The sequence below is a fragment of the Dromiciops gliroides genome, chromosome 2 (genome assembly GCF_019393635.1).
Source record: "Dromiciops gliroides isolate mDroGli1 chromosome 2, mDroGli1.pri, whole genome shotgun sequence".
NCBI lineage: Eukaryota > Metazoa > Chordata > Mammalia > Microbiotheria > Microbiotheriidae > Dromiciops > Dromiciops gliroides.
In genome coordinates this window covers 41,567,146-41,586,013 of record NC_057862.1, presented here as the reverse complement: position 1 = coordinate 41,586,013, position 18,868 = coordinate 41,567,146, and the positions used below count along the sequence as shown (strand labels likewise).

The 18,868-nt window shown below is 42.0% G+C and overlaps 1 protein-coding gene across 3 annotated transcripts in view; it reads right to left on the bottom strand.

Annotated features, from left to right (window-relative positions):
• The window catches only part of ERLIN1 (ER lipid raft associated 1), a 45,757-nt gene extending 27,646 nt beyond the window's left edge, over window positions 1-18,111 (bottom strand). The window contains exons 1-7 of one of the 3 annotated variants that reach the window (XM_043985286.1): window positions 17,981-18,070; window positions 16,250-16,290; window positions 14,688-14,811; window positions 11,722-11,803; window positions 4,253-4,299; window positions 2,451-2,512; window positions 253-378 (exon numbers count right to left, since the gene is read on the bottom strand). In XM_043985286.1, coding sequence (XP_043841221.1) covers window positions 253-378; window positions 2,451-2,512; window positions 4,253-4,299; window positions 11,722-11,803; window positions 14,688-14,800 — 430 coding nt within the window. In that variant the 5' untranslated portion in view covers window positions 14,801-14,811; window positions 16,250-16,290; window positions 17,981-18,070. Of the gene's footprint in view, window positions 1-252; window positions 379-2,450; window positions 2,513-4,252; window positions 4,300-11,721; window positions 11,804-14,687; window positions 14,812-16,249; window positions 16,291-17,980 lie in introns of all 3 variants that reach the window. The other 2 variants (XM_043985285.1, XM_043985284.1) reach the window with 2 other exon arrangements.
• Window positions 18,112-18,868: the final 757 nt, after the last annotated feature.

The following is an 18,868-nucleotide window of genomic DNA, read 5'->3' as shown; positions in this document are numbered from 1 at the left end:
GACTTTCTCCCAAAACATTTAAAATCTAAACTTATAATAAAAAAATTTAACCTCAAATCATGTTAACCATTCAGGGTAGTTTAACAGTATTACTTTTAAAGACATAAAGCTATTTTTATCCTCAGTTTAGGAGAATTGCTCTCGATAAAACACATTTAGTAAATTTTTACTTTATAAAATCAGCATAATCTAGCATCAGCGTCCGAGGTGCCCATCTGCACGGTCAAAGTCTGGGGAGGGAGGAGCACTCACCAAACAATTCAATGTAAACTTCCTGAAGAGTGTGAGCACTGCAAAACTGGTTCAACTCATGGTGTATTTTATTGAAGATTAAAGTCTTATCATAATCTGCAGTGTAGTTCCTCACGATATCAAATACTGAAAGAGAAGTACAGAAGACAGGTTTCCAAAACAATCCCCAGTGCCAAAGAGAAGAAAAGAGTCTCACAGCTTCTTTAGCGGTACTCAAGCAAGAATGCAGCTTCTACCTAAGCCAGAGTTTTCCAACCATAGGGTGTACCCTCAGAGCTTTGGGGAGCACAAAGCGATGGCCAAAATTAGGACATTTTCAAGCACAACAACCATATAAATAAATCCTTTTTCGTTTTTGTTTTTTCAAAGAAAACAAAATCAAGAAACATGGAGAATTTGATGCAGGGAAGCAGTGGAAACTTATGGAACAGTTGTGTCCCAGAAGGATAACGTGTGTCCCCCCAACAGCCCATATAGCTCTCTGCAGACCTTGGATTTGGAGGCTTCTTCACCAGGCAGAGCAGGGGGTTATCACTGTTTTTCAGGCCGAGTGGCCTGAAACGGGTAGCGTTCCTGAGCCTCCCTCCCTGGTCCCAAGTCTCATCTCCCATGGTGAAAGAAGTTCCTGGGGGACCAGGTCAAACAGAGGTGAGAGAGGACTGAGACCCTTTCTCAGGCCGGCCACTCCGAGGACAACTGTGTCTTTTCTCCATAGTCCCAGGTACAGAGTATGTTGTGGTATGGAGGCTTAAAGACTGAGGAGCTTGCTCATCATCATAATTTCTCCTTTGTCTTTGGAAGGCAGCTTGGTATAATGGGAAAAGCGCTGCATTTGGATTTAAAGGACCTGAGTTTAAATCCTGGCTCTGTCACTTCCTATCTGTGTGATCTTGAGTAAGTCACTTAATCTCTTTAAGCCTCAGATAAAATAAGGAGTTGAACCAGATGATGATGATCAAATCTATTTATAATCCTAAAATTTAGGATTTTATACATACTTTTATTTTCATTATTTATTTTATATATCAACATGTAGCATATAATTATACAATCTCATAAGGTTATGTCTTATTGACAATAATAGTAAATATTCTATCTAAAATTATATAATATATGGAAATATGCTTTATTATAAATATATATTATGCTATTATTTTATACATTTAAATTTATATTTTGTTTAACTGTAACAGATTCTTTATTATATATGAATGAAATACTAGTTAAGCAAACTCTTTGCATCAGTTGCTTTATTAAGAGTGGTAGAAGGGGGGCAGCTCTGTAATCTGTTTGTAAACAACGGTGGCATTCCTATGTGTAGTGTACAAATGCCTGACCGTAGTGGAGAGAAAGAGATGGCAGAGAGGAGGCAAAGGCCTGAATGGTGTCCTTAATGACCAGGAAGGTTCAGAATAAGTACACTTTGGGAGAGTCAAAGTAGGGGATAACAAGAAAGAGAACACTGGGTTCTTGGGCGGCTACTTATTTCCTAAGTGAACCGAGTTTTGAGCACTTAGTAAATGCCTACACTGGACTATGTAAGCTGAGGGTACAAAATAAATAGAAGACACAGTCCTCCTGCCTATAAGGAGTTTAGTTGCAAATTATACAAAGTATGACCCCAAGGTAGCGTGTGTGTGTGTGTGTGTGTGTGTGTGTGTGTGTGTGTGTGTGTGTGTGTGTAAGTAAACAGTACTAATTGTGTGGTATGGATAATATGCATAAAAGGAACTGAAAAAATTAATGTAAGCTGAAGTTTGAAGGAAAGAAGTAGTACTGAAACTGGGATGCCAAGGAGAGTTATTAGTATTTGGATAGATAGAAGATGGAGAATATGAGGTGAGCATATTCTTGGCAAAGTGAAGAACATGAACAAAGGCAGAGAGATAGAACAGAGTTAGGTCTGTTGGGGAAATAGTAAAGAAATTGATTTAGTGGCTGGAAAAGATCAAGAAATAAGGTTATACAGATAGGATAGTCTTCTATTCCCCATACCTATTAGACATGGACTTCCCAAATTATTAAGGAAAAAGGTTAGGTTTGGGTAAAATTAAAATGTCCTCAAAAGGAATTTCATGAAATTGTCACTAACAGTATTACACCTACCTTAAGACTATTAAGTTAACAACTTTCCCAGATATCAGCTATGTATACTTTGATTCTGACATTAGCAATAATAGAAGAGATGGACACCATACCTGCAAAAGGAGCCAACATATTAACAACTTCTATTCGGTCAATATAGATCATGACCCCACCACTAGGGAAAAAAAAAGACATGAAAAAAGTGAGTTAACTATAAGATACCTGGCTATAAAAAGACCTGCAAAACCATTTGCTCAAATATATTACATACAATGAATCATCTCAACAAGACAGGAAAATCTAGAAACATATTCTGTCCTTCACACACTAAGATGGCATTACCAGCAATGGAGATGTATTTGTATTGCTCTATCCATCCACATTCACCTGGTTTTTCTTGTAATCAAAGGCACAGCCCATCACAGTAAACATGGAATTAGGAATACTGAACCAGTGGTGCTCAGGGAAATACAAGGTTAGGTTCCTGCGAGCCTCTTGTGACAACATTTCCTTTAGCAATTTCTGGAGCAATCTCACAGATTGGTGAATTTCCTCTTCTTTTTTCTGGATGTCCCTGTACTGCTGCTGCGCTGACACCGAACTCACATCCAGCAACACTATCACTCAGGCCTAAACAAAACTCATTATAAAACTAACCCACAGATTTTCTTTGTAAGACACAGCACAGCCTTCTTGGACTTAGGAACACTAGACAGCACTTCATCACTACCGTTAGGAGCCATTTTAAACAGCAAAATCACAAACAAAAAGCACGAAAATGTGGGAAAACATGGCACTACACAGACAACAAAAAGGATGCTTGTTTATAGTGTGAGGGCTGAAACAAGAAGGCAGACTGGGTCACACTGTTCAGTCTCAGCTGGAAAAGTATACATCGGGCAACTCCAATTTTTCACCACTCTGCCTATGTCCACAAATGACCATGAAAGTGCCACGAGTATGGATTTGGGGGTTCCAAATAAATTTTAGCAAGTAGGAAAATTCATAACTGAAATACAGAATCTTCAGATGGGGACTGACAGGATCCCTCTTTAGATGACTATAGGGGTAGGAAGTGTAGTCTATGATTAGTGAATTAGACCACATGAGAAAAAAACCTTATTTAACATGGGTAATTAACTAAGATGGTTAACCACACAATAGAAGGGGCAGCTAGGTGTCTCAGTGGATAGAGCACCAGAGTTCAAATCTAGGCTGAGACACTTACTAGATGTGTATCCCCGGTCAAATCACTCAACCCTGAGTACTTAAAAAAAAAAAATAGAATCAAGTGATTCTTCCAAATAACCTCTAAAAGCAATCCATATAAAAGAGAAAATGTGACTAATGCAAAAAACAAAGAAAGTCTCCACTTTTATAGAAAGCATGACTAACATAAGAAACAAAAAAAGTCTGCATTCTCCATAGGCAATTACTTCCCTTTACAGATACAAAAACTTGCTAGGTATCTAATATTATTTATTAATCTACTTGAACTTAGTGTCTGAGATTTTATAGTTTATATTCTTTTCTTTGCACAATTCAACATGCTGATTTCATTCTACACATACTTTGGGCCTAGACTGCCTGTCCTTCTTTTGCATCTTCGAAGCATATTGTTCCATAAAGAAGCCCCTATAAATGGTTTGTAGATTTAACACAGTACTGCTGTGTTACTGAAATTTTGTCATGGAATTCCCTTTGGTTTAATAGAATTTAAGACAAGACTGATGTTAGGGATAAAATATAACGGTTCTGCTTATAGACAGGCCTCCACTGGAATACTGAGTCCAGAAAAATCCCTAAGCTTTTCAAATGTGTTTCTGAAAGCTTTCTAAGCAATTCCCAGATTTCTGAATGGTAGGAACCTCCTCTATAACAAATGAGAACCAAAAGCAGGCAAAGGTAAGCTTACCTTGTTCCACAGGGCACATTTTTAACTTCATCAGTTTGTAGTGTTGTCTACAGGAAAAAAAGAGAATCGGTAGTCAAAATAGAGGCATGTGCTCCCCAAAGAAATACATGCTCCAGAAGCAAGCCTTTGCAGGGTACCAGGCACAGTTCTTGAGCTAGCAGGGAGAGAAAGAGTCCCGTTACTATGTCATTTCCCTATGTAAACTGGGGGGTACATTAAGGTCACCACCAGTTATGAGTTTTTTGGCCACAGCCATTCTCAAAAGCTATCTCCCAGTTTTACAGGAACTCTGATGTGTAGCACCAGCAGAAAGAATCCTATGACCTCAGCAATCACAGATTTTCCGAAGGACTTAATCATTTATGTTAAGGTATAGTTAAGGGATTCATTGAGTCAGTTCAATTCAACAAACATTTATTAACTGATTTCTGTATGAAAAGCTACTGTATGCTGTTATCTTGAGTACAAGGAGCACATGAACAAGACAGGCCTCACCCCTAAGGAACTAGCATTCTAGTAGGAGATACATTTACACAGAGAAGTAGAGTTCAAGGAAAGTGGAAGTGGGAGAGAGCACTAACAACTACGGGAATCAAGGAAGGCTTTTTGCAGTAGGGGACATCTGAACTTCACTTACATCAGTGTAATGGGATATTACTGTGCTTTAAGAAATGATAAATGCTATAAAGGCAGCTAGGCGGTAGAAGGCTGGGTCTGGAGTCAGGACATACCTGACTCAGAGTCTTACTCGATGTATGCCCATGGCAAGTCACTTAACCCTGTTTGCCTCAGTTACTTCATCTCTAAAATGAGCTAGAGAAGGAAATGGCAAACCACTCAAGTATCTTTTCCAAGAAAACCCCAAATGGGGCCACAAAGAGCCAGACATGACTGAATAATAACAAAATTCGATAATACAAAGCATGAAAAAATCTACATAAACTGATGCAGAATGAAGCAGAGTCAAGAAAATAACACACAAGACTACAACAATGTAAAGAGAAATAATCTCCAAAAAAATATCCAAATTATGTAAATGTTACAAAACTATAAAGAACAGTCATGGTTTGAAAGAAAGATACAAAACACTCCCGTATCCCACCCCTTTGCAGAGGTGGTAGGTCCACAAATGTTGCACATTGCACATATTTTCAGCCCTTGTATTGATCAGTTATACTGATTTCTTTTCCTCTTCCTCTCCTTTTTGGTCCTTAAAAAATACTATTAAAGAGAAGCCTAGGGGCAGCTAGGTGGCGCAGTGGATAGAGCACCGGCCCTGGAGTCAGGAGTACCTGAGTTCAAATTCGGCCTCAGACACTTAACACTTACTAGCTGTGTGACCCTGGGCGAATCACTTAACCCCAATTGCCTCACTTTAAAAAAAAAGAAAAAAAGAAAAAAAAATACTATTAGTTGGCCCTGGATTCAGGAGGACCTGAGTTCAAATCCAGCCTCAAACACTTAACACTTACTAGCTGTGTGACGATGGGCAAGTCACTTAGCCCTCATTGCCCCACCAAAACAAAAAACCAAAAAACCAAAGGAGTGGAAACAAGAGATGGAATTTCTTGTGTGAAGAATGGGAAGAATGCCAGAATCAAATTCTGATTAAAACTTGGCTTTGTCACTAATAAAATCTACATGAAAACAAGTCACATTTCTCTAGATGTTTCCTCTTAGCTCATGCTCTCTGATTCTAAGAGACAGGACTTATGATTGGGTCCATAAATTTGATTCATAATTTTTAAAAAATACCATTAGTTATACAAATGGTTCTCTGGGGAGAGGATGCTGGAGGAAATTCTGGAGATTTAAAAAAAAGAAAGAAAGAAAAAATACATCAATAAAGACTTATTTAATAAAGTATGAGGCCTATGAATGATAATGAAATGGTATTTTTTTTTAAAACACCACAACTGTTTGCAAGATGACTAGCAGATAATCAGCTAGGAAGCAGTAATTGAGATAGAGATGAAGGTCTAGATTTGGATTGAAGCTATGGAAATGGGAGAGGATCAAACTAAGAGCAACTATGGAATAAGGGGTATGGGGTGGAGGAAGAGAATAAAAAATAACTACAAGGTTTAAAGTATGGAAAGATATAGATATTATTGAAAGTAAGGGGCAAACTGAGAAGTGGGATATATTTGGTGAGACTGGGAGGGGAGTGACGCCTTCTACACCACTGCTTGTGATTTTTATTTATAGCAGTGAGAATTTTCTAAAAGCTGCTAACATTATTTCAGAAGGCTGGACTTTTTTTATGCCACTTCTCTAAGCCTTCATTTTTCATTATATGCACTAGAAATGTCGGGGAAGAACTCTGCTCAAGATTTTCAAAAGATTAGAAGATACTGGACTTAGCAATCATGCCTAAGCTCATGGAATAGTAGTATGGATGTTCCCTGGGAAATCCTTTTGCTCTGATGAGCAGGGTCCCACAGGCTCAGAAACAGGAATGGCACTTTGGCAAAGAGCATCTACCTACAAAGGTATATACTTAATACCTCAACCACTGTCTCATTCTACACGTAGGTGAGGCTTGGGCACCCTGTAGTACACAGACCTATACTATATTCATTTCCACTTATTTGACGCCTCATTCTTCTTCCTGTAGGACTAGAAGAGGGGAGGTAGAGAGGTGTGTAATATGCTAAACCTTTACAATAGTATACATTGTTCCTCTTTCCTAGAAAATCTCCCCATTCATTAATTCTACAACTTCCCTCCACTCCCAGGGCATTCAGCAGAGTAGGCCAAGTCCACAGGCTACAAACAGATTAGGTACCTTTCCTAAAGTTGTAGCGCAGATTCAATATATTACCAAGTAACCTAATTTCCACACTTTTGCTTCTCCCTGTAGTTCCCAGTCTCCTGGCCTTGAATGAGTTTGTATCTTTCTGTTCTTGCCTAGTTTCAAGAAAATCCATTATCTCCTTCACCCACAAAGTCCCTTACTGAGATGTTTGTTTTTTAAACTATTAATTCATCTGATCATAGAGCATCATAAAGGTCTATACTTTCTTTTCTATATAAACAAGCTAATTGTTTGAACAAAGGGAGAAACCACGTATTTTATTCCAGGTCCGGAAATTACTGTTGGAGGAAGAGGTCACCACTATTTCAAAGCCATACAGCACGACAATAAACTTTTTTAAAGAGTCTAATTCTCAACAGATTCCGTATTTCCAAAGATCTATATTATTTCTATTCTAATTGCTAAACACTTGCCCTCAGCAGCTCCCATGAGTTTCATTATCACCTTTATGAAGACAACTGTCAGTTCTACATGCCCAGCCCTACACACCTCCTCCCTCCCTCTCACTCTCTGCTCAGGTCCAGGCCCACAACAACACCTACCCTCTAGTTTTATCCCTGTGCCTCTGCAGAAGCTGTCTTTCATGCCTGAAACACTCTTCTTCACCTCCACCTTTCTCAATCCCTAGCCTTCCAAAGTTCAAAGCTCACCAGAGGTCCCAGCTTTCCCCACCTCCAAAATGACCGTCTATTTACTTTGCATGTATTTGGTCTATTTCTCATGGAGAATGGGAACTCCTTGTGGTAGAGACTGTTGAATTTTTTTGTCTTTTTATCCCATAGCACCTAGCACAGTACCTGGTACATAGACTGCTTAGTAAATGCTTGGTGATTGACTGACAAGCCTGGCTTACATCTCAAATGCCTAGAAAGCAGGCACCAAGTCAACTGAATGCTGTCTAGCTTAGAGGCCCACCCAAATAAAATTAGAGAAACATGTGGTAAAACAGGGCCTTAAAAACAATAATCCTGCCCTATCTCATTGTTTTAGCTCCTTAAAATTATCTAATTTGATCACATTTTACAAATTATAAAATGTACATTTTTGGCTACAGAAGGAAGAAATATTAGGTGACCTGTGCTAAGACAATAGATCTAAGACCAGAATCCAGGCCTCTTGACCTCCAATTAGAGGGTTTTTTTCCCTCCTTTGTTACAATACTTCCTGATAATTCAATTCAATGAGTTGTTTGTTTGGCTTTTTCTTTTTGGTGGGGCAGTGGGGGTTAAGTGACTTGCCCAGGGTCACACAGCTGGTGTCGTGTCTGAGGCCAGATTTGAACTCAGGCCCTTCTGAATCCAGGTCCGGTGCTCTGTCCACTGCACCACCTAGCTGCCCTGCAATGAGTATTATTTCATGTTTTCTATGTGTTCAGCAACATAAGAAGGCAATAAACTTGTTGGTAAGGCAAGATGTGATAACAGAAACCAAGACAAAAATACAGAATACATTTGGGAATGAAATATAATTAAGTGCCAAAACTGAAGTCAGCGTAGTCACAAAGGAAAGCTATTTATGCTGGTGAGCTACCTGAAAAGTTTCATGAAAGGAGGAGGATTTGAACTATGCTTTGGCAGACAGGGAGGATGTGGATGGGTACTTAACAGGCCCAGAAGCCTTCTCCCACTCTTTTCCTTCACCCTGTCTCACATGAAGAGGTAGCCCTTTCTCCTTGCCAAGGCAGACACCTCCATTCCATTCCATTTTCTCCCAAAGATGCCCCCTTTATCATTCCCATTCCCTTACTTATCCATCTCTCTCTGTCTAGTGGTTGCTTCCCTACTGTCTAAAAAAACGTGTTCCTATCTCCTCCATGCTCAAAAATCCCTCACTTGATCTATCTATCCCTACAACCTATTTCCCACATTTCTCCTGTCTTGTGGCTAAACACATTGCTAAGGCTGCCCCCACTTTCTTAATTCTCTATGGTCTGGCTTCCAGCCTCATCATTCAACCCAAACAGCTCTCTCCACCGTTACTTACTAACAATCTCTTCATTAGAAAATCTAAGGATCTTTTCTCAATCCTCATCCTTCTTGACCTTTCTACAGCCTTTAACACTGGCAATCACCCACTTCTCCTTGATACTCTCTTTTCTCTAGGTTTTCACAGCATTCTTAGTTCTCCTATCTGACCACTCCTCAGTCTCCTTTGCTGGATCTTTATCCAGATCACAGCCAAGAACCAGGAGTATCCCACAGGGTTCTGTCCTGGGCCCTCTTCTCTTCTCCCTCTGTACCATTTCACTTGATTTCATCAGCTCCCATGGATTCAATTATCATTTCTATGCTATTGATTCTGAAATCAACTTATCTAATCTTAACTATCTGCTGAGCTCCAAACTCACATCTCCAGCTGCCTACTGGGCACTGAATATTCCATAGATACATTAAACTCAACGTGTCCAAAACTGAACTCATTATCTTTCCCCCCAAATTCCTGCCCTCTTCTTAATTTCCCTATTACTGCTGAGGGTACCATCATTTTCCTACTTACTCAAACTCAAAACCTAGATGTTAACCTCAAATCCTCATTGTCTCTCACTCCCTCCATATACAATCTGTTACCAAATCCTGTCAATTTTACCTTTGTAATATCTCTTGCATTCACCACCTTCTCTTCCCTGACACTGGCATTACCTTGTTTCTCACCACCTCACATTTGGACTACTGTACTAGCTTGCTGGCTGGTTGTCAGCCACAAATCTCTCCCCATGTCATACCATCCTCCACTCAGCTGTCAAATTAATCTTCCTAAAGCATAGGTCTGATTGATCATGCCACTCCTGCTCAATAAAGTCCAGTGGCTGCCTATCACCTCCAGGATCAAATAACATGCCCTTCAGAACCTAACCCCTCCTCACTCTTCTAGTCTTCTTACACCTTTTGCACGAGCGCATATACACACACACACACACACACACACACACACTCTTTCTCTCTCTCTCTCTCTCTCTCTCTCTCTCTCTCTCTCTCTCTCTCTCTCTCTCCCTCTCTCTCTCGATGACCATCCAGAAGTGCTGTTGGCAACCATCTCGCCTCTTCTGACCACGAAGGGTGCTAAGGATCCACCCATTAAGTTTTTAAGCTATAGGATGAGAATGATAAGAATGACCCCTAAGAGTTCTCAGTGTCAATCGTATAGAAGATTGCAGCTCAAATAATTTGGAATTGATAACAATTATAATGATGGAAGGGTGAGTTTGGGTTGCAACTTCCTGAAAGGGGTGAGGAAAAGTTACAGCAAACAATAGATTACAGATTACATTGCAGATAAAAAAAAAATTAAAATGAAACAGCTGGTGGCCAAGTTCTCTTGAATAAAAAGATATCTGAAGGCACCAACTGGCCATGAACAACTTCCATGTGGTCAATCCTTTTCATTCATAATCGTCGTGTCTACTATGCACAAGGCACTGATCGACAAATGTTCAACAATTATCTGTTCAGCACCTACGACCACCACCATGCTCAGCACTGGAGATACAAAATAAAAAAGAAAACTAGGACTTGTTTTCAAAGAGCCTTCATCTTACTGGATGCCCTTGCAAAATGTTTAGGGGCACTGTCAAAATAAATGTTCTAACAATGATTCAAATACAATTCTGCATAATGTAATTGACAAAAAAAGTGTTAAGATAATCTCACTGTTTATGAGAATGCAGGTCCTCTATACTAATGGAGTCCCCTGTCGCAGTCACTATGAATACCCAACATACTTTTAAATTCATTACTTAACCTGTATTTTAAGTGTGACTATTCCTGTTTTTCAACCATAAAAAGGTATCATAATGACCAATAAGCATTAAGTGTCCACCATGTTCCAGGACTGTGCTAGGCATTGGACCTACAAAGACAAAAAAAAGAAAAGAAACAGTCTCTGCCTTAAAGAAGCTAACATTCTACAGGGGGGAAGGGAAGAAAAAGGGAGAAAAGGGAAAGGATGACACAACATGTACATATTCAGATACCATGTATACAAAATCAATACGTAAACTCTTCTGCTAGGAAAAGCAATGACTGTTGATGGAGTAAGACTTCATGCAGACATTGGCATTTGAGCTAGCTTGAAGGGAACCAGAGATTCTTAGTGGTGAGCTGAAGCAAAGAGAGGGTAAATTTCAGAAATGGGGGACAACTAGTGTAGAGCAAGGAAATAGGATGCCACATAAAAGGAATACTAAGGAAGCCTACTTAGCTGACCTGCTGAGCCTGCGAAGGGGAATTGAGCATAATAAGGTCAGAAAGGGAGATCGGGAAGGGTTCTAAATGCCAAAGAGAAGAATTTCTATTTGATCCTAGTGGTAATAGGGAGCCACTAGCGGTTATTAAGTGTCATAGTTAGAACTGTACTTTGTGAAATATTGACAATATTTTATTTGACAGACAAGATGAAATGAAATAAGTCCTTAGAGAAAGAAAACCTCAAGGGCTACCTTGGAGAATTTCTACTAAGGATTAAACTGCCTGCCCAAATAACATAGAGAAACAAGAACATTTAAAATCAATGATTCTTCAAAATTTTAAAACAATTAAAAATAATTCTATTTATTTAGGAAAGAAAGGGAGGCGGGATCCCCATCCCTGTGGCTTCACATTACTCCTCTCACACCTACCTGTCCAAATTTTGGGTTTCTCTAGGAATCACTCACCTGAACAGATCTGTAGGTGGTAATAAAAGGCAACATGATATGATAGCCTGGTCCACTGGGGCTAGTAAGTAAAGCTCCTCCCCTGAAAAAAAGATGTTTCAATGTGTCAAGGTTATTAAAGAAAAATGAGATTACCTTTCCAACCTAGAGTTCAGAAAAAAATCTTCAACAGTAACTCATTATGGAATCAGAGGATGGAGGAATTAGAAGGGGCACAGGGGTCTTAAAGGTCACCTAGTCCAACCTGTATCTGAACAGGACTTTAATGCACTCAATGACATTGTTGAAAAGTATGGAGTCTATGCCTAAAACCTTCCAACCTAAAAGGGAAACCAATACCTCCCTGGAGGGCAGCTCCTTTCATTTAGGGAGAGCTTTAATTGGGATTAAAGCTGATATCAAGCTGAAATCAACCTCTCAGCAACTTCAGTGTATTGTTCCTAGTTCCGCCCTTGAGAACACAGCAAAACAGGGCAAATCCCTCTTCCACATGACAGCCCTTCAAATACTTTTAAACAAAGCCATCATGCCCCACCTGCCCACCTCCTCCCATCAAGGCTTTTGTTCTCCAGGCTAAATATCTCCAGTTCCTCCAAACAACCCACCTCAAAGGGCACTACCTCAAGTGTCCCACTAGCCTGGCTAATCTTCTTTGGAAATACTCCCATTTGACAATGTCCTTCCCTAAACTCTTGTATCTGAAACTGAACACAACACTCCAGAAATGCACAATACAGTGGGATTCTAAACTCTCACTTTAGACACTATGCATCCATCAATGTAGCATTCACTTTTTCTGCCTGTGACATCACAGTCAATGTCTTTTGAGCTTGCAGTCTACTGGATGGATGAGGTTTTTTACCTGGATTGTTATCTAGCCATATCTCTACCATTCTATACTTGGGCAGTTGGTTATTGAACTCATGAAGAACTTTTCATTGATCCCTACTCATTTTGACCTATTAAATGTATCTTACTATATCTGGCTCATTATTCTAGACTCCCAATATCTTTGGATTCTTGTTATTCAGTGTGCTAGCTAACTTTCCCCAGCTTTGTGTCATCTGCAAATATGTGTTACCATTTATACCTTCATTCAAGTCACCAATGTTAAACCGTACAGGGTAAAGCACAAGTAACTGGGGCATTCTACTGAAGACCCCTTTGCAAGAGGACATTGAACCATTAATGACCACATTTTGGGTGTAAATATTCTATCTACTTAATTTTAAGCACTATGATTGATCCCACTTTCCCCCCCACAAGCCTGACAACCCCTTTAGGGAGAGTTCTTTGAACAAAAAAACAAAAAAGAAAATTATTTAAATTAGAAATATGAAGGTTGAAATGGTACAGAGGCAAAATGGTTTTTTTAATCAAATCCCAGGATGCTCACAAAGAAAACTGGGACCAAGTCTGAAAACTTAAAGGAAGTCATTTTAGACAAATTTCACTTAATTTTATTTCAACATTTATTAAAACATCTGTTATACCCATGTTCTATTTTACCAGGTATGCTTATAGAACTGATTTCTCCAAGAACTAGTTCTTTGATGTCAAAAGATCCACAATTTCATTAGCGAGTATTCCCCAGAGGTATTTGGTCTTCGTGAGTTTCAGAGGTACCCCTCCCCCCCCCCAAAATCACCTGGTTGTCAACTTTCTGGTGAGAAGCCTTTCCACACTCAGCTAGGCTGGCCATCAGATAGCATAGATAAGTTGTTGATGGGCTGATATTTCTGACTTTGTAGGGTTTACCAGAATTTAAGATTTCCCTGGCAGAGTCTTAAAAAATCTATCTCCATGCCAATGATGAGATATTAACATTGGAATTTATTGGAGGCAAAAAAAGCATAACATGCTGAAAATGCAAACAGGTTCTGTAATAAATACATGGATAATGAAATCATGACAATTTTTATGGGATAATGATACGTTGGGGGGGAAGATCTCTAACCTGATAGGCCTAGATCTTGGATGGCATCCATGGTCATTCTTAATTAGAAATAAAATACTGTTTCTGACTGCTACTCACACAGTTTGTCATTTCTCCTACCAAATTCCCCCTATTAGTGACCTACCAGTAAAAACACTCAAAAACAAACGTTTAAAATATGTGTCTCTGTGCAGCTAGGTGGCGCAGTGGATAAAGCACTGGCCTTGGATTCAGGAGGACCTGAGTTCAAATCCAGCCTCAGGCACTTGACATTTAACTAGCTGTGTGACCCTGGGCAAGTCACTTAACCCCAATTGCCCTGCAAAAAACAAAAAACAAAAAAAATAAAATATGTCTCTCTTCCATCAGAAGAATGTATCCAACTCAAGAGTTAGGAGTAGGGATACACTGAAACTGGGAGTGGTAGATACTCTTTTAATGACCTCTCTGCCCAAGGCAACCATTGTCTGATCTCTCTGCATATAAACAAGTCTCTATCTATGAGAAATTCTGGCAAGAACATCTAAGAGAAACTATGTTTTCCACACGACTTTCCCTTCACCCTGCAGGCACTAGCATGATGAAAAGGAGGAAAAGTTGAATGTACAAAAGACTGTTTACACATTGATCTGCATCTCATCCTTCATAATAATGTTACAGTTACTATCTGTAGTGCTCAGATTCAGGGGAACTCCTAGAGAAAGAAGTTGTTAGGAAGAAGCTAACAAATAAGAGCACCAAGCTCCACAAATGGTGAATGCTGCTGAAGATCAAGGGCAGTCCCTGGGTCTCTACTGAGTGTATGAATCAAATCAGTTGTAACCAATGTCAGTGGTATCACCCCCCACAATATTATGCACTTCACAAAGGCTTGCTTGATGATAATGAACACAATTCCAGGTCTAGAAGATAATACTGTAGTAAGAACAACTTCAGACCCCAAATTCCCAGGGATCATAGTTGTCTTTGTTGGATAAGCTAGGATGGAAATACACACTGGCCTGTTGGATTCCCATGGCCTGGCACTCACCTGTAGTACACAGCAAGGTGTCCCTCCTCGATCCTGTGGATGGAGGCGTAGAGGAGAACAACCACCAGCCCTGCAGCTGCAGCCCCCAGAGCCCCGGCTTGAGTCATATTCATCCTGGCTCTTCCTATATGAGGAGCGAACCAATAGTCCTGATCTCCCTTTCCCCAGGTGGTGTGCAGTCCCCTTTCTATAAAGACTGATGAGAAACCTAAGTCTCCAAAGGAGCCCCTCTTCCTCCCCTCCCATCTGCACCAATAGAAATGATCCCTTCTTCTCCAACCCACCCATTGCCCCAAACCCAACCCTATCCCACCCAGTGACCTCCCTCTTCCCCAATAGCTATCCCCACAAAACCCCCCATTACCCACTTTAATCATATCTCCACCCCCTTCCCTCTCCAATGACCTCCTTTTTCTCATTCAGTAATTACAAATGAAACAGAAGTCCCTTACTTCCCCTTCAGAGAAAGCCCCCCACCCCAGACTCCCATCTATCCCTCTGTGACAATCTCTATCCCTCTTAATCATATCATCTCTTGACAAATATCCTTTTCCTTCAATTAATAGCAATCTTCCCAAGACACCCTCTCCTCACTAACAATCACTTTTCTAGAATCTCCCTTTCAATGATGCTCATTACTTTCTCCTCAATGACATATCCTTTTCCCTCAATGAACTTCAGTCTGCTCAGATATCCCTTCCCCTACTTATCTTCCCGAACTAACTCCTTCCCCTCAGTGACATACCCCAACTACAAAGTCACTTCTCTTAACATTCTCTCTGATCATTTGGAACTATGCCCAAATGGCTATAAAACCATGCATACCCTTTGACCCAGCAATACCACTAGATCTGTATCCCAAAGAGATCATTAAAAAAAAAAAAGAAAATGACCCACATGTACAAAAATATTTATAACAGCTCTTTTTGTGGTGGCAAAGAATTAGAAAATTATGGGGATGCCAATCAATTGGGGAATGGCTGAACAAGATGTGGTAAATGAATGTAATGGAATACTATTGTGCTATAAGAAATGATGAGCGGGTAAATTTCAGAAAAACCTGGAAAGACTTTAAAGGACTGATGCTGAGTGAATTGAGCAGAACCAGAATGTGGTACACAGTAACAGCATCATTATGGGATGATCAGCTGTGATAGACTTATCTCTTCACAGCAGTGCAATGATCCAAGACAATTCTAAAGGACTCATGATGGAAAATGCTCTCCATATCCAGAAAAAGAACTATGGAGTCTGAATGCAGATTGAACCATACTATTTTCACTTTGGGTTTTTTTTTTCCTTTCTTGAGGTTTTCCCCTTTTGTTCTGATTCTTCTTTCACAACATGACTAATGTGGAAATATGTTTAACACAATTGTACATATGTAACCTATATCATATTGGTTGCTGTCTTGTGGAGGGGGGAGGGAAGAGGAAAAAAAATTGGAAAATCCTATAAAAATGAATGTTGAGGGGGCAGCTAGATGGCGCAGTGGATAAAGCACTGGCCTTAGATTCAAGAGTACCTGAGTTCAAATCCAGTCTCAGACACTTGATACTTACTAGCTGTGTGACCCTGGGCAAGTCACTTAACCCTCATTGCCCTGTTAAAAAAATAAAATAAATTTAAAAAAATAGAATGTTGAAAACTATCATTATATGCAACTGGAAAAAAAATACTATTAGGATTGAAATACATTCTCTCTGGAAAAAAAAAAAAAAAGAAAATCATTCTCTCTGCTCAGAGATCCTCACTCCTACCTGTGATAACCCCTCCTTTCCCTCCTCCTCAGTTACATACAGCTCCTCCTAGATCAGTTCTGTTCCAGTACTGAACTTCTGGTTCAGCAAAAAACTCCTCCTACACCCTATATCCTCCAGAGACACCTTCAGAAACTATAACATCTTAAGTTATATTCCTTCCTTCCCCTTCAATGACAATCTCTCTCCCTGACAAATGGTCGCCCCACTCTGCCTCAGGGACAGCCCTTCAGAGAAAATAATGGCCAATGCTTATGTAGGGGGTTTTAAGGTACACAGCTTCACATATACCTGATCTCACCTGATCCTCACAACAATGCTGGGAGGTAAGGAATAGGAGTAGTATTTATCCCTGTTGGACAGTGTCAGGGAAGTTAGTGAATTGTCCAGGGTCACTTAGTATCAGAGTGGGAGCCCAACAACCCCCTGTCTCCTGACTCCAAGTCTAGTGGCAAACTATCAGTGACACCTCTCTCCAATCGGGGCATCCACTTCTTTGGTCCTGCTTCTTCTCGGACTTCTCAATTTCCCTCAGAGATGCCAGGAAGCCCAAGTGACTCCTCCTTTCCCCTCTTCTATCCACCTAAGGAGTGGCTCGGCCTCAGTAACACCCCGTTCACTAAGACCCTCACTCCCTCTGGACTCCACGTCTACCTAACTCCCCTCGGTGATGTCCGCCTCCTTCCATTCCCATCTTCTCCCCCGGCCTGACTCTTCCCCCAGCCCCCAGTGATCCTCCCACTAGTGACTGGCCGCCCCCTCCTCAGCAGCCGGCTCCCAATAGCTGTCCCTCCACTCCGGACTGTCCCGGGACTGCGGAGTCTGAAGGCCTGGTCTCGAATTCGGATCCCGCTTAGCAAAGACACAAGTCTCCGGACCTGCTTCCTCTTCTGTCCTCCAATGCCTTGTCCAGCTCCCCCTCCAGCCCCAAGGCGGTCTTAGCAACGCCCCTTCCTCCTGGGCAGTGACAGCTCCCCCGACGTTCCCCCCGCCCCCTGCGCTGACTTTTCACCCAATTTACTGAGAAGCTTCTTCAGTGACGCCCCCCCCCCATCCCCTAACGCCCCTTTCCTCTCAGGGACCAGTCACTCCCCCAGAGAAGCCTCTGGGCTCCGGCCTCCTCGTGGGGAGCCCCAGGACGCCCATCCGGAGCTGACCTCCCCGCTCCGGACCGAGAAGGAATCGGACTAGATGACCCCGAGGTCCCTCCCCGGGCCCTCCACACCTGCTCTCTCCCCGCTGGAAGCCCCCGCCCCTTCCTGAAATCGCCTCCGCTCCCTGGGGTCGTCAGCGGCGGACCCAGGCCGGCTACCCCGCCTCCTCAGTGACACTCCCCGGGGCCGCGTCTCCCCGGCCCCCGACTCGGCGGAGGCTGCTGTGACGGCCGCGGCCCTCAGTGACGCCCCCAGCCCGGAGGACACCGCCTCCCGGTCAGGTACACCCCTCAGAGGAGGGAGGAGACCACGCTGGCTGCTGCAGCCAGGAGACCTCTACCGCCCGCCCTCCCCGCTGCCCGCCTGCTCCCAGCCTCACCGATCGGCTGCGCATCTCCCCGGCGGGGAACGCCGAGCTTTTCGCCCACCTTTCCAGGCACCACCGGTCGCCCACAACCGCCGGCGGGCCCACAGTCCCGCGCTTCTGCGCAGGCGCCCGGGTATACGCATGCGCAGTCGCATCCCGTAGGGACCGGCAGGCGAGACGGCGAGCGAGCAGGGACAAAGCTGTTTTCTCGCTTTCCATGCGCGTTCTTTGGGTTTGTCTCCTCCTGGCGGGGAGACGAGGATTAGGAGCCTAGACCCACGTGGCATAGGCGTGGGAGTGCGAGAGCTGGCTGGGCTTTCCGAGGAAGGGTGGGGCAGGGACTCTGACCGTGACGTTCCCGTTGAACCGCGTCAATTTCTATGAGGCTTTCTCTTTCACGCCGGGTCTGTAGGCTTGCGCAGACAGCTAGGTGGGCAGTTCCCCAGCTTTGCCTGCCTCCCACCCAACTCAGCTGTCCCGTCAATCCAACAAATACTGAAATCCTAACTGTCTGCTATGCACAAACCACTGTGATACATTCACATGCACAACACAATATACATATTTGTTCGCGCACGCATGTAACACACATGTGCTCATACATGCACGCATAAACATGCATTTTCAATATAACATATACATTGTGTGCGTACACACACATAGAGGGACTCCAATGCCTAGCTGGCTATAATTATATCTATTTTCCCTACTTAAAATGTGAAAATATATATTTCTTATTTGCAGAGTTGTGTGAGGCACTGAAAAACTAGCCAGTGTTCATGGTCATGAAATCTGTATGTGTGAGAGTTCTAAGAACCTAGGATTTTCTGAGTCCAGGGCCAGCTTTCCCTCCCTCTTCACCTTCCCACCCACCCACCCAGTTCTCTCTTGGCTCTATCA